The 14674-nt window shown below is 50.0% G+C and overlaps 1 protein-coding gene across 2 annotated transcripts in view; it reads right to left on the minus strand.

Annotated features, from left to right (window-relative positions):
• The window catches only part of LOXHD1 (lipoxygenase homology PLAT domains 1), a 149399-nt gene that overhangs the window by 112765 nt on the left and 21960 nt on the right, over window positions 1–14674 (minus strand). For both annotated transcript variants that reach the window (XM_059410058.1, XM_059410056.1), the window contains exon 5: window positions 701–799. In XM_059410058.1, coding sequence (XP_059266041.1) covers window positions 701–799 — 99 coding nt within the window. The remainder of the gene's footprint in view (window positions 1–700; window positions 800–14674) is intronic.

Here is a 14674-nt window from a genome sequence, read left to right on the forward strand (position 1 = left end):
AGCCCCCTCCTTCCTTCGTACCTAATACTCTGGTTTTGAGTTCCCTCTTCATTTCTGGAACCTGAAGATTTCTCTTTTTCTTCTTAAGCTCAGCAATGCATTTTGAATTCTTTAATATATCACATCCAAAATTCAGATCTCAGTAGCTTTTCTGACTCCTACGTTATTTCAGTAATTTGGAGGAAGCAGGAGAGAACCACCTGTCTCAGTTCTATTGGCCTGAATGTCCTCCCAACACCTGTGGCCATGCTTGTGTCCTCAGTTCTTGGTTCACTTACGAAGACAAGTCTAATGATCTATCCCTGGCCCCGTTCTACTCTGCACCAAACCACTGCACTGAACCAGGCCATGCCCAGCCACGTTCAAAATATAACACAAGATGGCCATGGAGCTTAAGGAGATAAAGTGAGAATGAGTTATTTGCTGATGTAAAGCTTGGGTCTGTTCATCATCTAGGATGAAGGACAAGTTTAAATAGACCCCAAACCCAACACCGTATTCTGAAAACACATCATAGTCACACACATAGATTTTATAAGATGGGCACCTGCTGCACAGAAGGCCATGGACAACCACAAAGAAAATTGCAGCTCAAGAGAGGAGACTGGAGCAGCCTTCCTCTGCCAGGCGTGGGGGGAAAAGCCCACCTAAGAAGCAGAACTGGGCACAGCTTGGGAAGAAAGGATTTCAAATCCATTACCTGTGTCTCCATACTCTCCAAAGATATTGATGAAGACATCAGCATCAGTCCCCGCACCAATGACATCACCAGTGTACACCTTGACTTCATACTTGTTCCCTGGAAATGAGGACAGAGAAAGCCTCAGCTTCTTAGGATCCTGAAGAGAGAAGAGCAAAGGCCCCAAGGTAGCTACCACACCACCTACCCATTCCTCCAACACAGCCTGAAGTGTCACCATTGCTGTCAAGAACACAGCAAGAAATGAGCTGCTTGACATTGGTTCCAAATTGTCATTGCCAGGATATATGTGTGTCAAGTTAGTGCACCACACACCTTAAACTTAGACAATATTACATGTCAGTTATATCTCAATAAAGCTGAAGAAAAAAGTCAAATGGTCATTGCTAAATGGTATACACAGCATACATCAGGTAGACGGAACTTCTGTTTTCATCTACTAACATGCTGCCTTGGGACACATGAATCAGTCCCAATCCAGATGCCTCACTGAACCAGACCACCAGCTGATCTCCCCTGGATATCGAACTGCTTCTTACTGGGCCCACTGCCCATCTACTCTGCCCTCTCCAATCTGTTACCACATTTCATCACAGTGTAAAAATGCACTGGGGAAAATAAATTCTGCGAATGAAAATCGAATTTATATGTAAATTGTCAGGACCATAACCAACTCAAAGACTAGAGGCACCAAGAGTAGCAGCAAATGCATGCCTAGTGGTTACCTCACTTAAAGATCTATATGGTTTCCCGTATCTTTCCCCCATTCACAGAACCCCATGCACTGTAATCCCCAAATGCCTCAGCCCCGGCCATGGCCTTGTGAGGGGGATGGGCTCAATGTAAATTAGACAAAAGGCTGAGCTCTGCCTAGGTCTCCCCAACTGGAGCCTGCCTTAGAATGGGGAGCAAAGGACAGGGGTTGCTGTGCTGTGCAGGAAGGAAAACTCCTCAAGACTCTCTTTGGGTGTTAACCATTCTAAGGCTGGGGCAATTTTCCCAACCCTTTCCCCTTCCTTCAGTGACTTTTTATATTTTATGTAGCAGAATTCTGTTCAGATTTCTTGTGCGCAAGATGTGAAGTTGATAAGAATTAGATTTGTTCCATTAACTCTAAAAGATATCTGTATCCCCATGTCTAATGCAGCATTATTTACAACAGCCAAGACCAGGGAAAAAAACCTAAGTGTCCATCAATGGAAGGAGAGATAAAGAAAGACAGACAGACAATCACACACATACAGGAATATTATATAGCCATGAAAAAGAAGGGAATCTTGACATTTGTAATAACATGAATAGAACTTGAGGGTATTATGCTAACTAAAATAAGCCAGTCACAGAAAGACATATGCAGCATGATTCCACTGATAACGTGGAATCCGAAAAAACAAACAACAAGAAAAAAAAACAAAAATACCCCTAAAAATCCTCTAAACAAAGGCAAACAACCCCAAAGCCAAAGATATGGACAACGGATTGGTGGTTGCCAAAACTGGGGCATAGGAGGTATATGAAATGGGCTAAGAGGGTTGAAAGGTGCAAACTTCCGGTTGTAAGATAAATCATGATCTGTAATGTACAACATGGCAACTATAGTTAATAGTATTGTATTGCCTATCTGAAAGGTGCTGAGAGAGTAGATCTTAAAAGTTCTCATCACAAGGAAAAAAATGTATAATTATATGTGGTGATGGATGTTAACCAGACTTTTTGCAATGCTCATTTCTCAATATATACACAGAGCAAATCATTATTTTGTATACCTGAAACTAATATAATGTTTTATGTCAATTATACCTCAATAAAAATAAGTTTGAACTGTTTTAATTGAGGCCCAGAGTTCCAGACCCTCTGCCCACCCACCTCCTCCCTAGGGCCTTCCTTGATGTCCTAGCCCCCAGGGGCGTTCTCCTCTGCATTCCTGGGCTCTGCCATATTGTCTGTGTCAATGATTTCTAAGTTCACCATCTATCTATTGCTGTTTTCTGCAGGTGTGGCTTTCAAGTTCTTGAAGAACTTAAAAAAGGTCTGGGCAGGACCTCCTTCTCATGCATAGCCCCCCCACCCAAACAGCCCCTAGCCTAGTACTGGGCAATACTAGAATCTCACCAAGTATGTTGGAAAGCAACTTGATTGGCATTTCCTAAAGCTCAAAGTCCCAGGGAAGTAACTCAGGACAAAGGAGTGAGGTAGGGGAGATAATGAGAAAACTTCATTTCCCCCAGTCCCTATCTTGAATCCTGCCCAGCAGCTGCCATCTAGAGATGACACAATGTAGAGTGTTGCAAGGCACAAAGAGAGACACCCCCACTTAGACACAGCCTGGAAGGCTAATCTTTAAACCTGTGAGAACCTGAGCCAGGAGGGAGCAATTCTGTCCTCAAACCTCACTCGGTGAGATCCAAAACAAGAGAGGGAAGACCCTCCATTTGTTTGTCCCCAACCAGGGATGCCAGGATGAAGTGGGGGCCTGGGGAGGACCTAAAGGCCACTGCTGAGCATCATGCAGTCAGAGAGGGCAACGGGACTCCAGAAAGAACTGGGCGCAGCACAGCAGGAGGAAAGGATGAGGGGGGCTGGGGAGCCCTTGGGGGAGGAGCAGCAGACATTCTGCATCATTCCAGAAGGCAGAATTGGACTTAGCACTTGAATTATAAAAAAGGATATTATAGCTCACCTAAAGAAACGTTTTCTAGTAGCTAGGGCTGTCCAACAAAGGCATGGAATGCCCTTGGGAGAGTGAGTTTCCCATCCCTAGAGACATCTCAGCAGTCACTTTGTGACAAACACACTGGTGGAGAGCCATCTGTCAGGGAGCCTATAAAGAAAAAGCCAGAGGTGAGAGAATGTGAGAACACTAAGGGTCCTTTCAGTCTGCAAGTCCTTGACATCTGACCAGGCAAGGCAGCCTGCAGACGAGAGAGGGAAGCCAAGAGATGGGGGCGGGGGGAGCCTCTCAGCAGGGGAGGAGTCACAGGCTGGTGTACACAGGCCTGGGGAGCAGGATCCCACACAGGGCTCTGGGAACACACAGCATCCCCGTCCCAGGAAAGTCCAGAGAAGTAGCATCAGGGTCTGAAATGAGGCAACAAAAGAGACAAGGGTGGAAGGAGCTTCCAGAACTTTCCAGCTGAGGTCAACAAGGCGCCCAAGCCCAGGGGTCAAAAATCAGATGAAGAGAATGCAGGAGAATGTCAGTTCTGGAATTAGGCTGGACTGTTCTCTAACCTCTGCAGAACTCTCTATGGCAAGATGGGGCCCTGGGTCCCCATGTAGCTGACTGGGTGAAGGGAAGAATGCCCGTGTGCCAGACGACCTCCTATCATGCTGGAGAGGGGGTGTGAGCGGCATCAGGGGGGCAGGCCCACCTCAGAAAACTGCTCTTTAAAGGGCCCTGAAGATGGACAATGAGGCTGATTATATTACTGTTCTCCCTGCTTTTCTTCCACATTTCCTCTGCAAGCAGAACCCCATCTTATCTGATGCGCCGTTTTTCCAAACAAGGCCCAGGGCCCCGCGCCAACCGTAAATTGTGATCAAGTGCGTATATTGTTGAAAGAGCAAGACGGGCTAAAAGCAAGGCTTCATTCTCTCATGGCTGGCACACTGTCAGCACAGTGCATCAAGCCTTCCTCCCAAGTGGTCATGAGAGCCCCCCAGGATCCCGTGACCAGAATTTCAATGAGCACAAACTTGCCATTCTGGTCACAAGCGGGTTTGTATATGTTCAATTCACCCCTTAGATCTGATGGTCCGTGTGAAAGCAAAATGCTCATCCTGGTGAAAGGACCAGCCAGAGGGAAAGTCCCAGCCCTGCAAAAATCCCTGCCCCAGAGGCCAGGAGGAAACAACTCGGGGGGCCAGAGAAAGCAGATGAGAGCAAAGAGTTCTAACAGGATGGCCAGGGCTGGCCCCCTTGCTCAGGGCAAGTGATACTCAACGGTCATGCAGGCCTTGCGGCTCACGAGGCCCCTGCATGTTCTTGATGTCATTGGAACCATACAATGGCCACACGATACGGGCAGGACAGATACTCTTGCCGTTCTCATTTACAGACAGCGAAACAGAGGCTCAGGGAGCCAGGCTCCTTGTCCAGGGACACACAGCTGCTAAATGATGCAAGAGGGGCCTCAAAGCCAGGGCTCTTGTCTCTGAAGCCAGGGCTCTTTCTAGAATGCGACATGGCCTCTCATTCTCTGTGCCATGTGTAGGCAATTTTTTTTTCTGTAAATTGCCAGATAGTAAATATTTAAGGCCTTCTAGGCCATCTGGTCTCTACTGCAAGGACTCCGCCCTGCAGGAGTATCATGGAAGCGGCCGTGGGCCATAGGGTAGTCCCCTGCCCCTTACCTGCGGGGCTACCACGGAGACCCCAGCGGATGCCTGCCACCCTGGCGGACAGCCAACCCTACAGAAACTAGGATATTTCCTATTTACTCCTAGACATACTGGGATACAGTTTAACTTCTACATTAGGCCTAGTGAGAGTCGACCAGCAATAACGAACGATGTTACGAGAACTGCAATAATCCGCTGTAATAAAAACGGTGGGAAAGCGGGCTCCCTCCCTCAGCATTCCTTCCCGTCCCGGACTCACCCCTCTGGAGCGGATGCGAGAGGACAAACGCCGGCGTCAGGACCCCGTGAGGAGAACGACGCAGGCTCCAGGACACTGAAAGCTACTACTACCCGCCTTCTGATCCCTGGTCACAAAGAGGAGCCTCCGGAGTGCCTGGGTGGCTCAGTGGTTGAGCCTCTGCCTTTCGCTCAGGTCATGATCCCAGGGTCCTGGGATCGAACCCCCAGTACGGCTCCCGGCTTAGCGGGTGGGGGGGGGCTGCTTCTCTCTCTCCCACCCCCTGCTTGTGTTCCCTCTCTTGCTGTGTCTCTGTCAAATAAATAAATAAATAAATAAATATTAAAAAAAAAAAAAAAGGAGCCTGCACTCTGGAGGCGGGCTGACCTGCAACCACCCACAGAGACGACGGGGGGGGATAAGGGGATGCTCTGGCGCAGGCGCGGCCCACGGCGTAAAACTACGTAAGCGAATGGGCGTGGCCTTGTGCCAATAAACTTTATTTATGGATACGGATGTTGGCACTTCTTAGGACTCTCCTGTGTCATCAGATATTATACTTGTTTGATTTCTTTTCAACCGTTAAAAAGTGTAAAAAATCTTTGTTAGCTCCAGGTCCTCGCAAAACTACACGTAGTCGGCCCACGTCCTGTTTGACGTTGGCCACCCGCTGCTCCAAGGGGTCTCCTTCTTTTGGGCACTGTTCTGTGTTTCTAGGCAGGGGACCGCAGGCAACCTTCCACTCGGTGGCCTGGAATGGGAGAGGAGCTGCTTGGTGCAGGCATGGCCAGCTGCTGGTCAGGGGGAGCACAGCACACTCTGATCACTAGCTTAAGCAGTGCAAGGCTCTAAAGACTGGGGAACTGTTACCCTTTTCCTGTCAGGCTGCAAGGGGTCAGAAGGAACATATCCTGTGCCCAGTGTGGGTAGGGAGGGCCAGTTTTCCCTGCCCCTACAATGCTGGGTAACTGGGCTGAGCTCAATGTTTCTGAGTGCAGTGGAGAATAGGGGCCCAGGTTGCAATGTCCTCAAGGTGGGGACAGATGGAAGCATCAGTTCTGCAACCTCAGGCATTGCGCTTTCAGCTCCCAGCCTGGTTGAGGGCGAACAAGGAGCAGAGATGGAAAGAGAGGTGGAAGGTCAGGTTGGAGGAGGGGCTGGCAAGTTCACTGTCCTTCTTGAACAAGCGTGGGACCAATAGGACCTAGTGATGGATCCCAGGACTTGTTGCCCAAGACAGTTCTAGAGTTGGCCAGTTCTCGCTTGAACTGATTTCTCTCTGGCCTTTCAGTGGGTAACCATTAGTTCATAGGGTGCCTTTCTACAAATTAGAAAAAGGCTTCCTTCCTCAAGACACTTTACTGCCATCTGTTGGATAATTGTCATAATAAATACACAAACCTACAACCTCTATGATGTGAAAAGTGTCTCCTTACATAGTCTCAGTTGTGCAGTGCACAACCTGTGTATCCAAACCCAGCAACACTACGTTTCAGAGAGTGGTTGCCTTTCCCTGAATATTAGTGAGAGCTCAAAGAAGCCAAAGTAGTTTGAGGATTAATGTGAACAATATATGATAAGGGAAACACACCAGAGCTTAAGATAATCCCAGGGTACCTTCCAGAGCCAAACAGAACTGCATTGGGGTACTACAGGGATGGCATTTGTTGCAGCTTAAAGACAGGTGGCCACCTGAAGGCCACAGCACAGGGTTGTCTGTGCCCTGCTTGCCCTGCCCAGGGGATCTACCAGCCGAGGCTTGCCCCCTCTTTCCTCAGCAGCCTGCATGGCAGAGGCACAGCCCTGCTCCCTCCAAACAGGAACCATGTCCTCTGTGGGCCAACCGGAAGCTGCCTGTGTGGGCTTCCAGAAAAGGCAGGCCCTGGCAGGCCTGAGCTGCCGCCTGCGCCTGGTGCGCCAGCCGCCTCCACAGCCTCGCCTGCGCTCTGTCTGGAACAGTCAGCACACATCAGCGACAGGACACATCTGAGAGAGCCACCCTGGGCGTCCGGGAAAGAGGGTGTGGGGAGGCACAGTCACAAGTGGGCCGGATCCCCCAGTTCTCGGTGCTGAGCCGCGCTGAGCTGCTCGTCACGTTCCCGATGACAGAAGTCAAGCAAATGCCCGGAAACGAAGCCTCGGTCCCGCTTGCCAAGGAAGGGACCATCCCACACCCAACGTGATCCGAGGCTCCCAGCAGCTCACGTGGCCCGTGTTTTTTTAGGAAGCAGGGAATCATGAATGGAGCGCGGCTGAGTTGACGCCCCGCGTTTCTCTCCGCAGCCTCGCGCCTTCTCGGGTCCTGCGTGGTTAGAACGCGCGGCTTCATTCCCTCGGGCGGGTGAGAGGGGGCGAGCCGTGGCCGGGGGCTGGCGGGACTTGACTTGGGCCCCCTCTCCCCCTGCACCCTCCCCTCCCCTGTGTCCACAGCTGCTCCCTGGCACCCATCGCTTCCGCTCAGCCCGAGCCAGACGCTGCAGAAGCGAGATCTCACCCGCGCCGCGGAGGAGGACACGGAACCGAGTGAGAGACACCGGCGGGGCTGCCCCGGGAGTGAGGATGAGCAGAATGTTCTCCCCCAGCCACGGAAAGCCCCTGACTCAGGCCTGCCCCGGTGCGGGGAGGAGTGTCGGGAGACCCCGGCGGATCCCGTGCTGGGGGCTGGGCCACAGCCACTGAGCAGGGAACGTCCTGCCAGGTCCAGAGCCTCGAGTCTACCACGCCCCTTGCTGTCTCCAAAAGTTTCTTCTTCCTTCCCTCCGGTCCAGAGGTCCACATCTCTCACCCAGATTCACCTGATTCTTCAGTTAGAACTGGAACATCTCTGCTTTCCCCGATAATGCACTCAACCTTGCGGCCCCTAAGGACACACGCACTTAGCAAAGCAGTTAAGAGCCTCTGATGCTTACGGAGGCCCGACATGGGCCCGCCACATCTCTTCCTCCTGTCATCCTCACAATGGCAGACCATATTATTACTGTGGTCACCACTTGCTGAGAAAGCAATGGAAGCAGCAGGTTAAGAAACCTAATCCAGTTGCCACAGCTGGAAAGAGTGAAGCCCAGATTTGGCCTCAAGAGGTCTGGGCAGGAAGGTTCTCTCTCAGCTGTCATGTCGCCCACCTGGCCAGGTTGAACATAAAACCCACCTCCGAAGCCCGAGGTCCTCCCCTCCAGAACTCTCCAGGCGTGTATCACTTCTTTGGCTCCTAACACGTGCTCAAGCCCATGCTGAGTCCTGTTACACAAGGACACTAAAATATCACTTAGTCATTAACGGTTGCTCCTGGGCGGTAATCAAAAAAAACCATCCCTTGTTTCACTGCCAAATCTCGGACAGCTAGTATATTTGCCTAAGACACTGTGATGTAAGCCTATTGTTATCAGGGGCTAAAAGGCGGGAGTAGGATGGCTTTCACTCCTTTTAGCTCGATGTGCTCACACCCTCATTCAATTCATTGCCAAGCCCTGGAGGGCCATTTGCACACGTCCCTTAGACACTCACCTTCCTCGGCTCCTGCTCCCACTGCTCTGCAGTAGACCCTTCCCTTCCACCTGCACACCCCAGCAATCTTGGCTCCATTTCTTCCCTTTCCACCCCAGACTCCACTCCACTGCTGGGAAACCAGCACTTCTCGTCCCCTGCTGGAGGAACCAGAATGCCACACAGCCTTCCTGGAGGGCAGAGTAATACCTGTCAGAAGGCTTACCATTCTACAAGCCCCTTGAATGAACAACCCAATCCCTGTGCATAACAATTCATTTACACTAGGAAATAATTGTGTTCATAAATGACCTATAAAGATGTCTATCACAGCATATCACAGCATCGTTAATAATAAAATATTGAGAGCAGCCTAAAAATACCTGAAATGGGCAATCACGGAGGTAAATTATCATATTCACCCATGCGACCATTTTAAATAATGGGTTAGAAGATTGTTCAATGTTATTATATAGTATTAAGTGGTAAAACCTGCTTACAAAGTTGACTGTAATATAGTACCATTGATCAGTAGGTAGTGTTTAATGCATTCATACATAAAAAAGAAAAGGAAGGAAATTTGCCAAAATGTTAATAGCAGTCTCTCCAGGGCTCTCCTACACAGCAATTAAGTTCAAGCCTCTGGGTTTATTCTTGGGTCCATCACTTCTATGCAAATCACTTCTCTGTGACTTAGTTTGCTTCCCCAGGAAAATGGGAATAATAGTAATAATACAATAATAATAATAATAATAATAATAAATCCATCATGGCAATGTTGTGAAGATTAGATAGAGAGTGATTAGAACAATGTGTGACATTGAGTGAGTGTCTGATAATATTAGCTATTATCATTTTGGGATAATGGGGTTATGGAAGATTTGAATCTTTTTCTTGCTTATTTATACATATGACAATTTTTACAATAGCCATGCTTCTTCCCTTGTAATTGAAAACTGAAAATTGAGGTCACCTAAAGCCAACACTTGAATAAGGAGCTGTTGAGAACCACAAGTCGGAAAGACCCACCTAAGGAAAATCTACACACTTGATAGACACCCTTCTACCCTTGAGCTGGCTTTGGTACCAGAAACCTTTGAGCTTGCTGGTCAGGGAGGCTAGAGGGAGGGTTGAGAACTGGACTAAGGCAGAGAAAAGACAGAGGCAGGGGCCCGCCAGATAGATATCCAGCCCAGGTAGGTGGGAACCCTTTCTCTAATACCCTGCTCCACTCTGGCCAACACTTGGAGCTCAGGGCAAGGGTCCATCAGGAAACCAATAGTGGCTGGAATGGTCACCCACAGCTGGATCATTGCCAAGGCAATGTTTGTATTAGAAGTTCCAATTTTAATGCATACAAAATGCAGATCTGAGAAAGTGCTCTCTACAAAAAGGAAAAAAAAAGGTTATTATAAACACCTATTTGAAAACTTCATTCTGTTTGGAAGCCCAACAAACTCCTTCTCAACTATGAAGTCTCAATTGGGCATCGCCTCCTCTATGAAGCCCTCCTGATTCCTCCTTCATCTATGCTTCCACTGGTCTAGGTAATTCCTTATTTAGAACATTCTATCTTTTTGCACTGATTATTTACTGGCTTGACTGTCTCTTTTTAGTCTCTAAATTCCTAGAGAGAAAGACCTGTACATATTTACCCTGAGCAAAGGATCTACCATACAATATTCCCAACAAGTTCCCATTGAAACCCTGAATGATATTGGAAGAGCACAAGGTGACATCTGGAGCCCAGGCCACTAGCTCTGCCCAAACTGGGTGACCAAGAACCAGTGGCTTAACTTCCTGAGGCTTCTGTTTTCTCTTCTAAAAAATGGAGGAAGAGTTGAGTTGATAAGGTCCCTTCCGGTCCTGAAATTCTCTGATATTCCTCACTGGAAACAGTTCTCTTCCTCCCACTCTTTCCGGAGATGATTTTCTGCAATGTTAGGTGGGAGCAGATGGGGTGGGCGGGGAGCTGCTGTGAAGTTCAGAGAAGGAGAGCGCTGTAGGACTGGCCCAGCTCCTCACCCCACCCCAAAACCCTCACAGCTCTGAGTCTGTGGGCCCAGGCCCAGCTCCAGAGGATTTGCAGGAACAATGACTCCCAGGCAGCATCCACACCAGAGCTCAGAGGGGTCTGGATCATGTGTGAGCTGGGGTAAGGGGAAACATCAGGGAGAAGGAAAAGTGTGAGGAAGAGAGGTTCTCCCTGCAGGCTTCCACTGAAATCAAGGTCATGAGTCTATTTCCAGTTGTCTAGATGAGCCTGGTGGATCCTAGAGGGGATCCTGGCACTTGAGGGCCTCTGAGAGGCCATAATCTTGAATCTGAGCATCTCAGAGTCATAATAAGCCTGGATGTGGGGGAAGAAGAAGGGAAAACATCAGGAGGGTAACAGGTACAATCACCGCAATGCTGGTGTCATTTACTGAAGCTGTTACTCTACGGCCAGCATTGCATTAAGTCTTTATGTTCACTTCCCCCCAATGAATCAGCTCAACCACTTTATGAAGTGGGGATTCACATTATCCCCATTTTACAGATGAAGAGATAGAGGCACAGAGCTTAAGACATCTGCTCCTGCCCTACCCAACTAGTGCAGTGGCAGAGCCAGGTCTGGACGGCAGAGAATGAGGGGTCCAGGGACCTTGCTCACAGCAGGGAGATGAGAACTGTGCAGAAGAAGGCTAAGTATTGGGGGGGGGGGGGGCGATGAGAAAGAAGTATCCACAGCAGAAGAGAGGACACCAAAAGCCAGTTTCCTCTGTCCCGTGGAGGAGGGCTAGCCCTGGATCCCTCCTGCTCTCTTCAGGCATGCACTCTGTTAATCCTAAAAAGACCCTCAGAAGCCACTACAGAGGAAGAAGCTGAAGATGGGAGCAGAATGGAGCTCTGCCCCGGGTCTCATCACTACTGGTGGCAAAGCCAGAGCTAGAACCCAGGGTTTATAGTTCCTTGTGCTTTCTGATCCAGAGAGCTATTTTTTTTTTTAAAGATTTTATTTATTTATTTGACAGAGAGAGAGATCACAAGTAGGCAGAGAGACAGGCAGAGAGAGAGAGGGAAGCAGGCTCCCTGCTAAGCAGAGAGCCCAATGCGGGGCTCAATCCTACCACCCTGAGATCACAACCTGAGCCAAGGCAGCGGCTTAACCCACTGAGCCACCCAGGCACGCCCAGAGAGCTATATTTTTAAATCAATTATTTGATTGCTCATCGGTATCGTTGATAGAATGTGGGAGTAAGTCGAGGCTGCTGGGTTATTTGGCAGAGCCGCCATGATGGGCGCTTTCTGCATCCATCAGCCGGGCTGCTTGCGTGCTGCGTTTGCTTCTGCACCGGGCCGGTCTCTAGCAAGCCCATCACTACCCACCTCAGGTCAGTGAAATTTGCCCATGCCCCAAAAATGTTAATCACGATCCCTCTCTTGTCCAATCCCTTCTTCTGATGCACTGTGGGCACCATGCCCAGCACAGTCTTGCCAAGACCGGGTGCACATCTGGAGCTGTGTGATAATCACTGTGCCGCACCGTGTGGGCTGTAATGAAATGATAACCCACTTGCCTGATGAAATCACTGGGAGTGGAAATAGTGATTATGCCGGACAAACACAATCCCATTTCTACCTGTTCCCTGGCCTCTGGGCAGCTTTCAGCCCAGCATTACCTGTCCCATTTGCTCCATCAAGAAGAAGGAGGAAAAGGACAGGAAGAAGAGGGAGGAGGAGGAAGAGGAGGAGAGGAGGAAGGGGAGGAGGAAGAGGAAGAAGAAAAGAAGGAAGAAGGGAAGGGGAAAGAAGAGGAAGAGGAGGAAAGAGAAGAAAAAGAGGAAGAAAAGAAAAGGAAGAAAGGAGGGAGCGGGGAGGGAGGAAGCCAGACTAGGAGTCAGGACAAAAGGTCATCCACGCCTCCCAACCTCCCGGCCACCCCCATGCTCCTGGCCCACCTGCTCAAGCCGATGCTACTTCTGCAAGCAGCCCTTTCGTCTCTCTGGGGCATAGCACAATACTGGCTCCAGCCACATTTACTATTAACACACTAAAGAAGATAAAACCTCCTTAAGGAAAGGGTTGTCCCAGAGGAAGCCTAGGGTACGGGCTCAGCTGGGAGAAGGGGAGGGGCAGGATCCACTTTCTGAAGCCAGCCATTCTGGCTGGAACGACCCAGCCATTCTGAAGACAAGGGCCTCCTCTGCTGCCTGCAAGGCCTGGGTCTGAAACATCGATGAGCTGTTGTGCCTGCTTTCTGACAGCCCTGGGGTGCGAACAGCCCCCAGGCCAGCTGGAACTCGGCTCTTGGCTTCGGAGGCCTGTCGCATTGCCAAGTTGGCAGAACTTTCCCCGAGTGATGTGGTGTGGGCTCAGTACTAATTTAAGCCACGTGATCTTCTCAGTGCTTTTTAAGGTGGGAGGGTTTGTGGGCGGGTGCTGGGATGAGGACAATTACTTGGCCGGAAAGCAGGAAGTGACATCATATTAGCAGTGAGAAAGCCAGGCAGGGTCTGTCCTAATCAGGTCTGGCCCACTCCGGCCTCAGAGATGTGTCCTGAGCCGCCCTGTGGCGGGAGGGATGGGCAGCCCTGTGCTCTCAGCCCGTGAAACTCTGCACCGTACTCACAATAGCACCTGAGTGCTGGGTCCCAAGAATGTCACACCGGAAGTAACAACATCAAGGTTTGGGGACTGAATTGAGGGAGCCAGGGAGGGGAGACAAGGAGCCATTGAGCTAGCAGAACACCAGAAGAAAGCCAGCGCTACAAAGGACCTCAGAGCACATCTAGTCCAAGCTTCTAGTAAGATGAGGAAGCAGTCTAGAGGGAACCAGTAACCTACCTAAGGCACCTAGTTATGGAAAGGCAAGACTAGAAGCCAGTTATCTGCCCCCATTCCCTGGTAGATCTCTTTCCACCTACCTCTGCTGCTGGTCTGCATACACGGTCTACATGTGACCCCCCACCAACCACCACACACACACATACACACACATGAACCTGTTTCTTACTAATCTCATTCAAGCCCCTGAGTCCCAGTGGCCAGGCTAGCAGATATGAATGAAATCACCGGGTGGGGAGAACCCAGAGAAAACTGAGCTTGGCTGGAGAACCCAGAGACACTCATATCCAGCAGTTAGCACCCAAAGAGGACAACAGCAGTCTTGGAGATGTGTATCCATCTTAAAACACCTTACAACCCACCCCTACAGCCACAGTGGCTTCTTCTGGCCATAAATTAGCCAGATCATGTCTAAATCTCAGAGAGCAGGCTGAAAAGTTCCTCCTCCCTGCCCGTGAGATTCTCTACACATCCCTGGCGGGCAGCTGGGCTGGGGGAACCCCTGAAAAAACACTTCTGTGGGTGGCACAGACTTCGATTTCTCCAGAGTCTGAAGGGGGAGAACCCAAGGCGAGGGAGCAGGCAGTGCTTTCCGGAGAGCCGGGGGCTTTACCCCCCCACCGCCCCCTTGCTGGAAAGTGAAGCACAGGATGAGGGAGAGCACACGGGTTGGGGGGAAGGAACTGGCTCTGATGTTTCTTCTCACCCTGAAATATGCTTTGTTGCAGTCTCCTCTCTAACTGGCTCAACGCAGAAGTCTAGGAGCAAGGTTAACCCTTCCAGGCAGCAGTCAAGTAGGACTCTAGGGCTCCTAGGTCCTGTGGGGCTTGAGAGGACAGGGCATGAACCCCAGAAACCTCTGTCAGCAGTCTGGCTTCCAGGACACCATCAGAGAGCAGGCAGGGAGAGAATGTCTCATCCTCAGACCCATTTCCTATGGGTCCCTTGAAACTTCCTCATGGTTTATGAGTGCTGGAGAGAACAGCTTTCAGATCCACAGTCTGCCAGACACTGGAGCCAACACAATCTGAGCAAACAAGTTGAGAAATGGGAACTGCTGGTCCAGGACTAAGAATAAGAGGGCA

This window comes from Mustela nigripes, chromosome 8 (genome assembly GCF_022355385.1).
Source record: "Mustela nigripes isolate SB6536 chromosome 8, MUSNIG.SB6536, whole genome shotgun sequence".
NCBI classification, from domain to species: Eukaryota; Metazoa; Chordata; class Mammalia; order Carnivora; family Mustelidae; genus Mustela; species Mustela nigripes.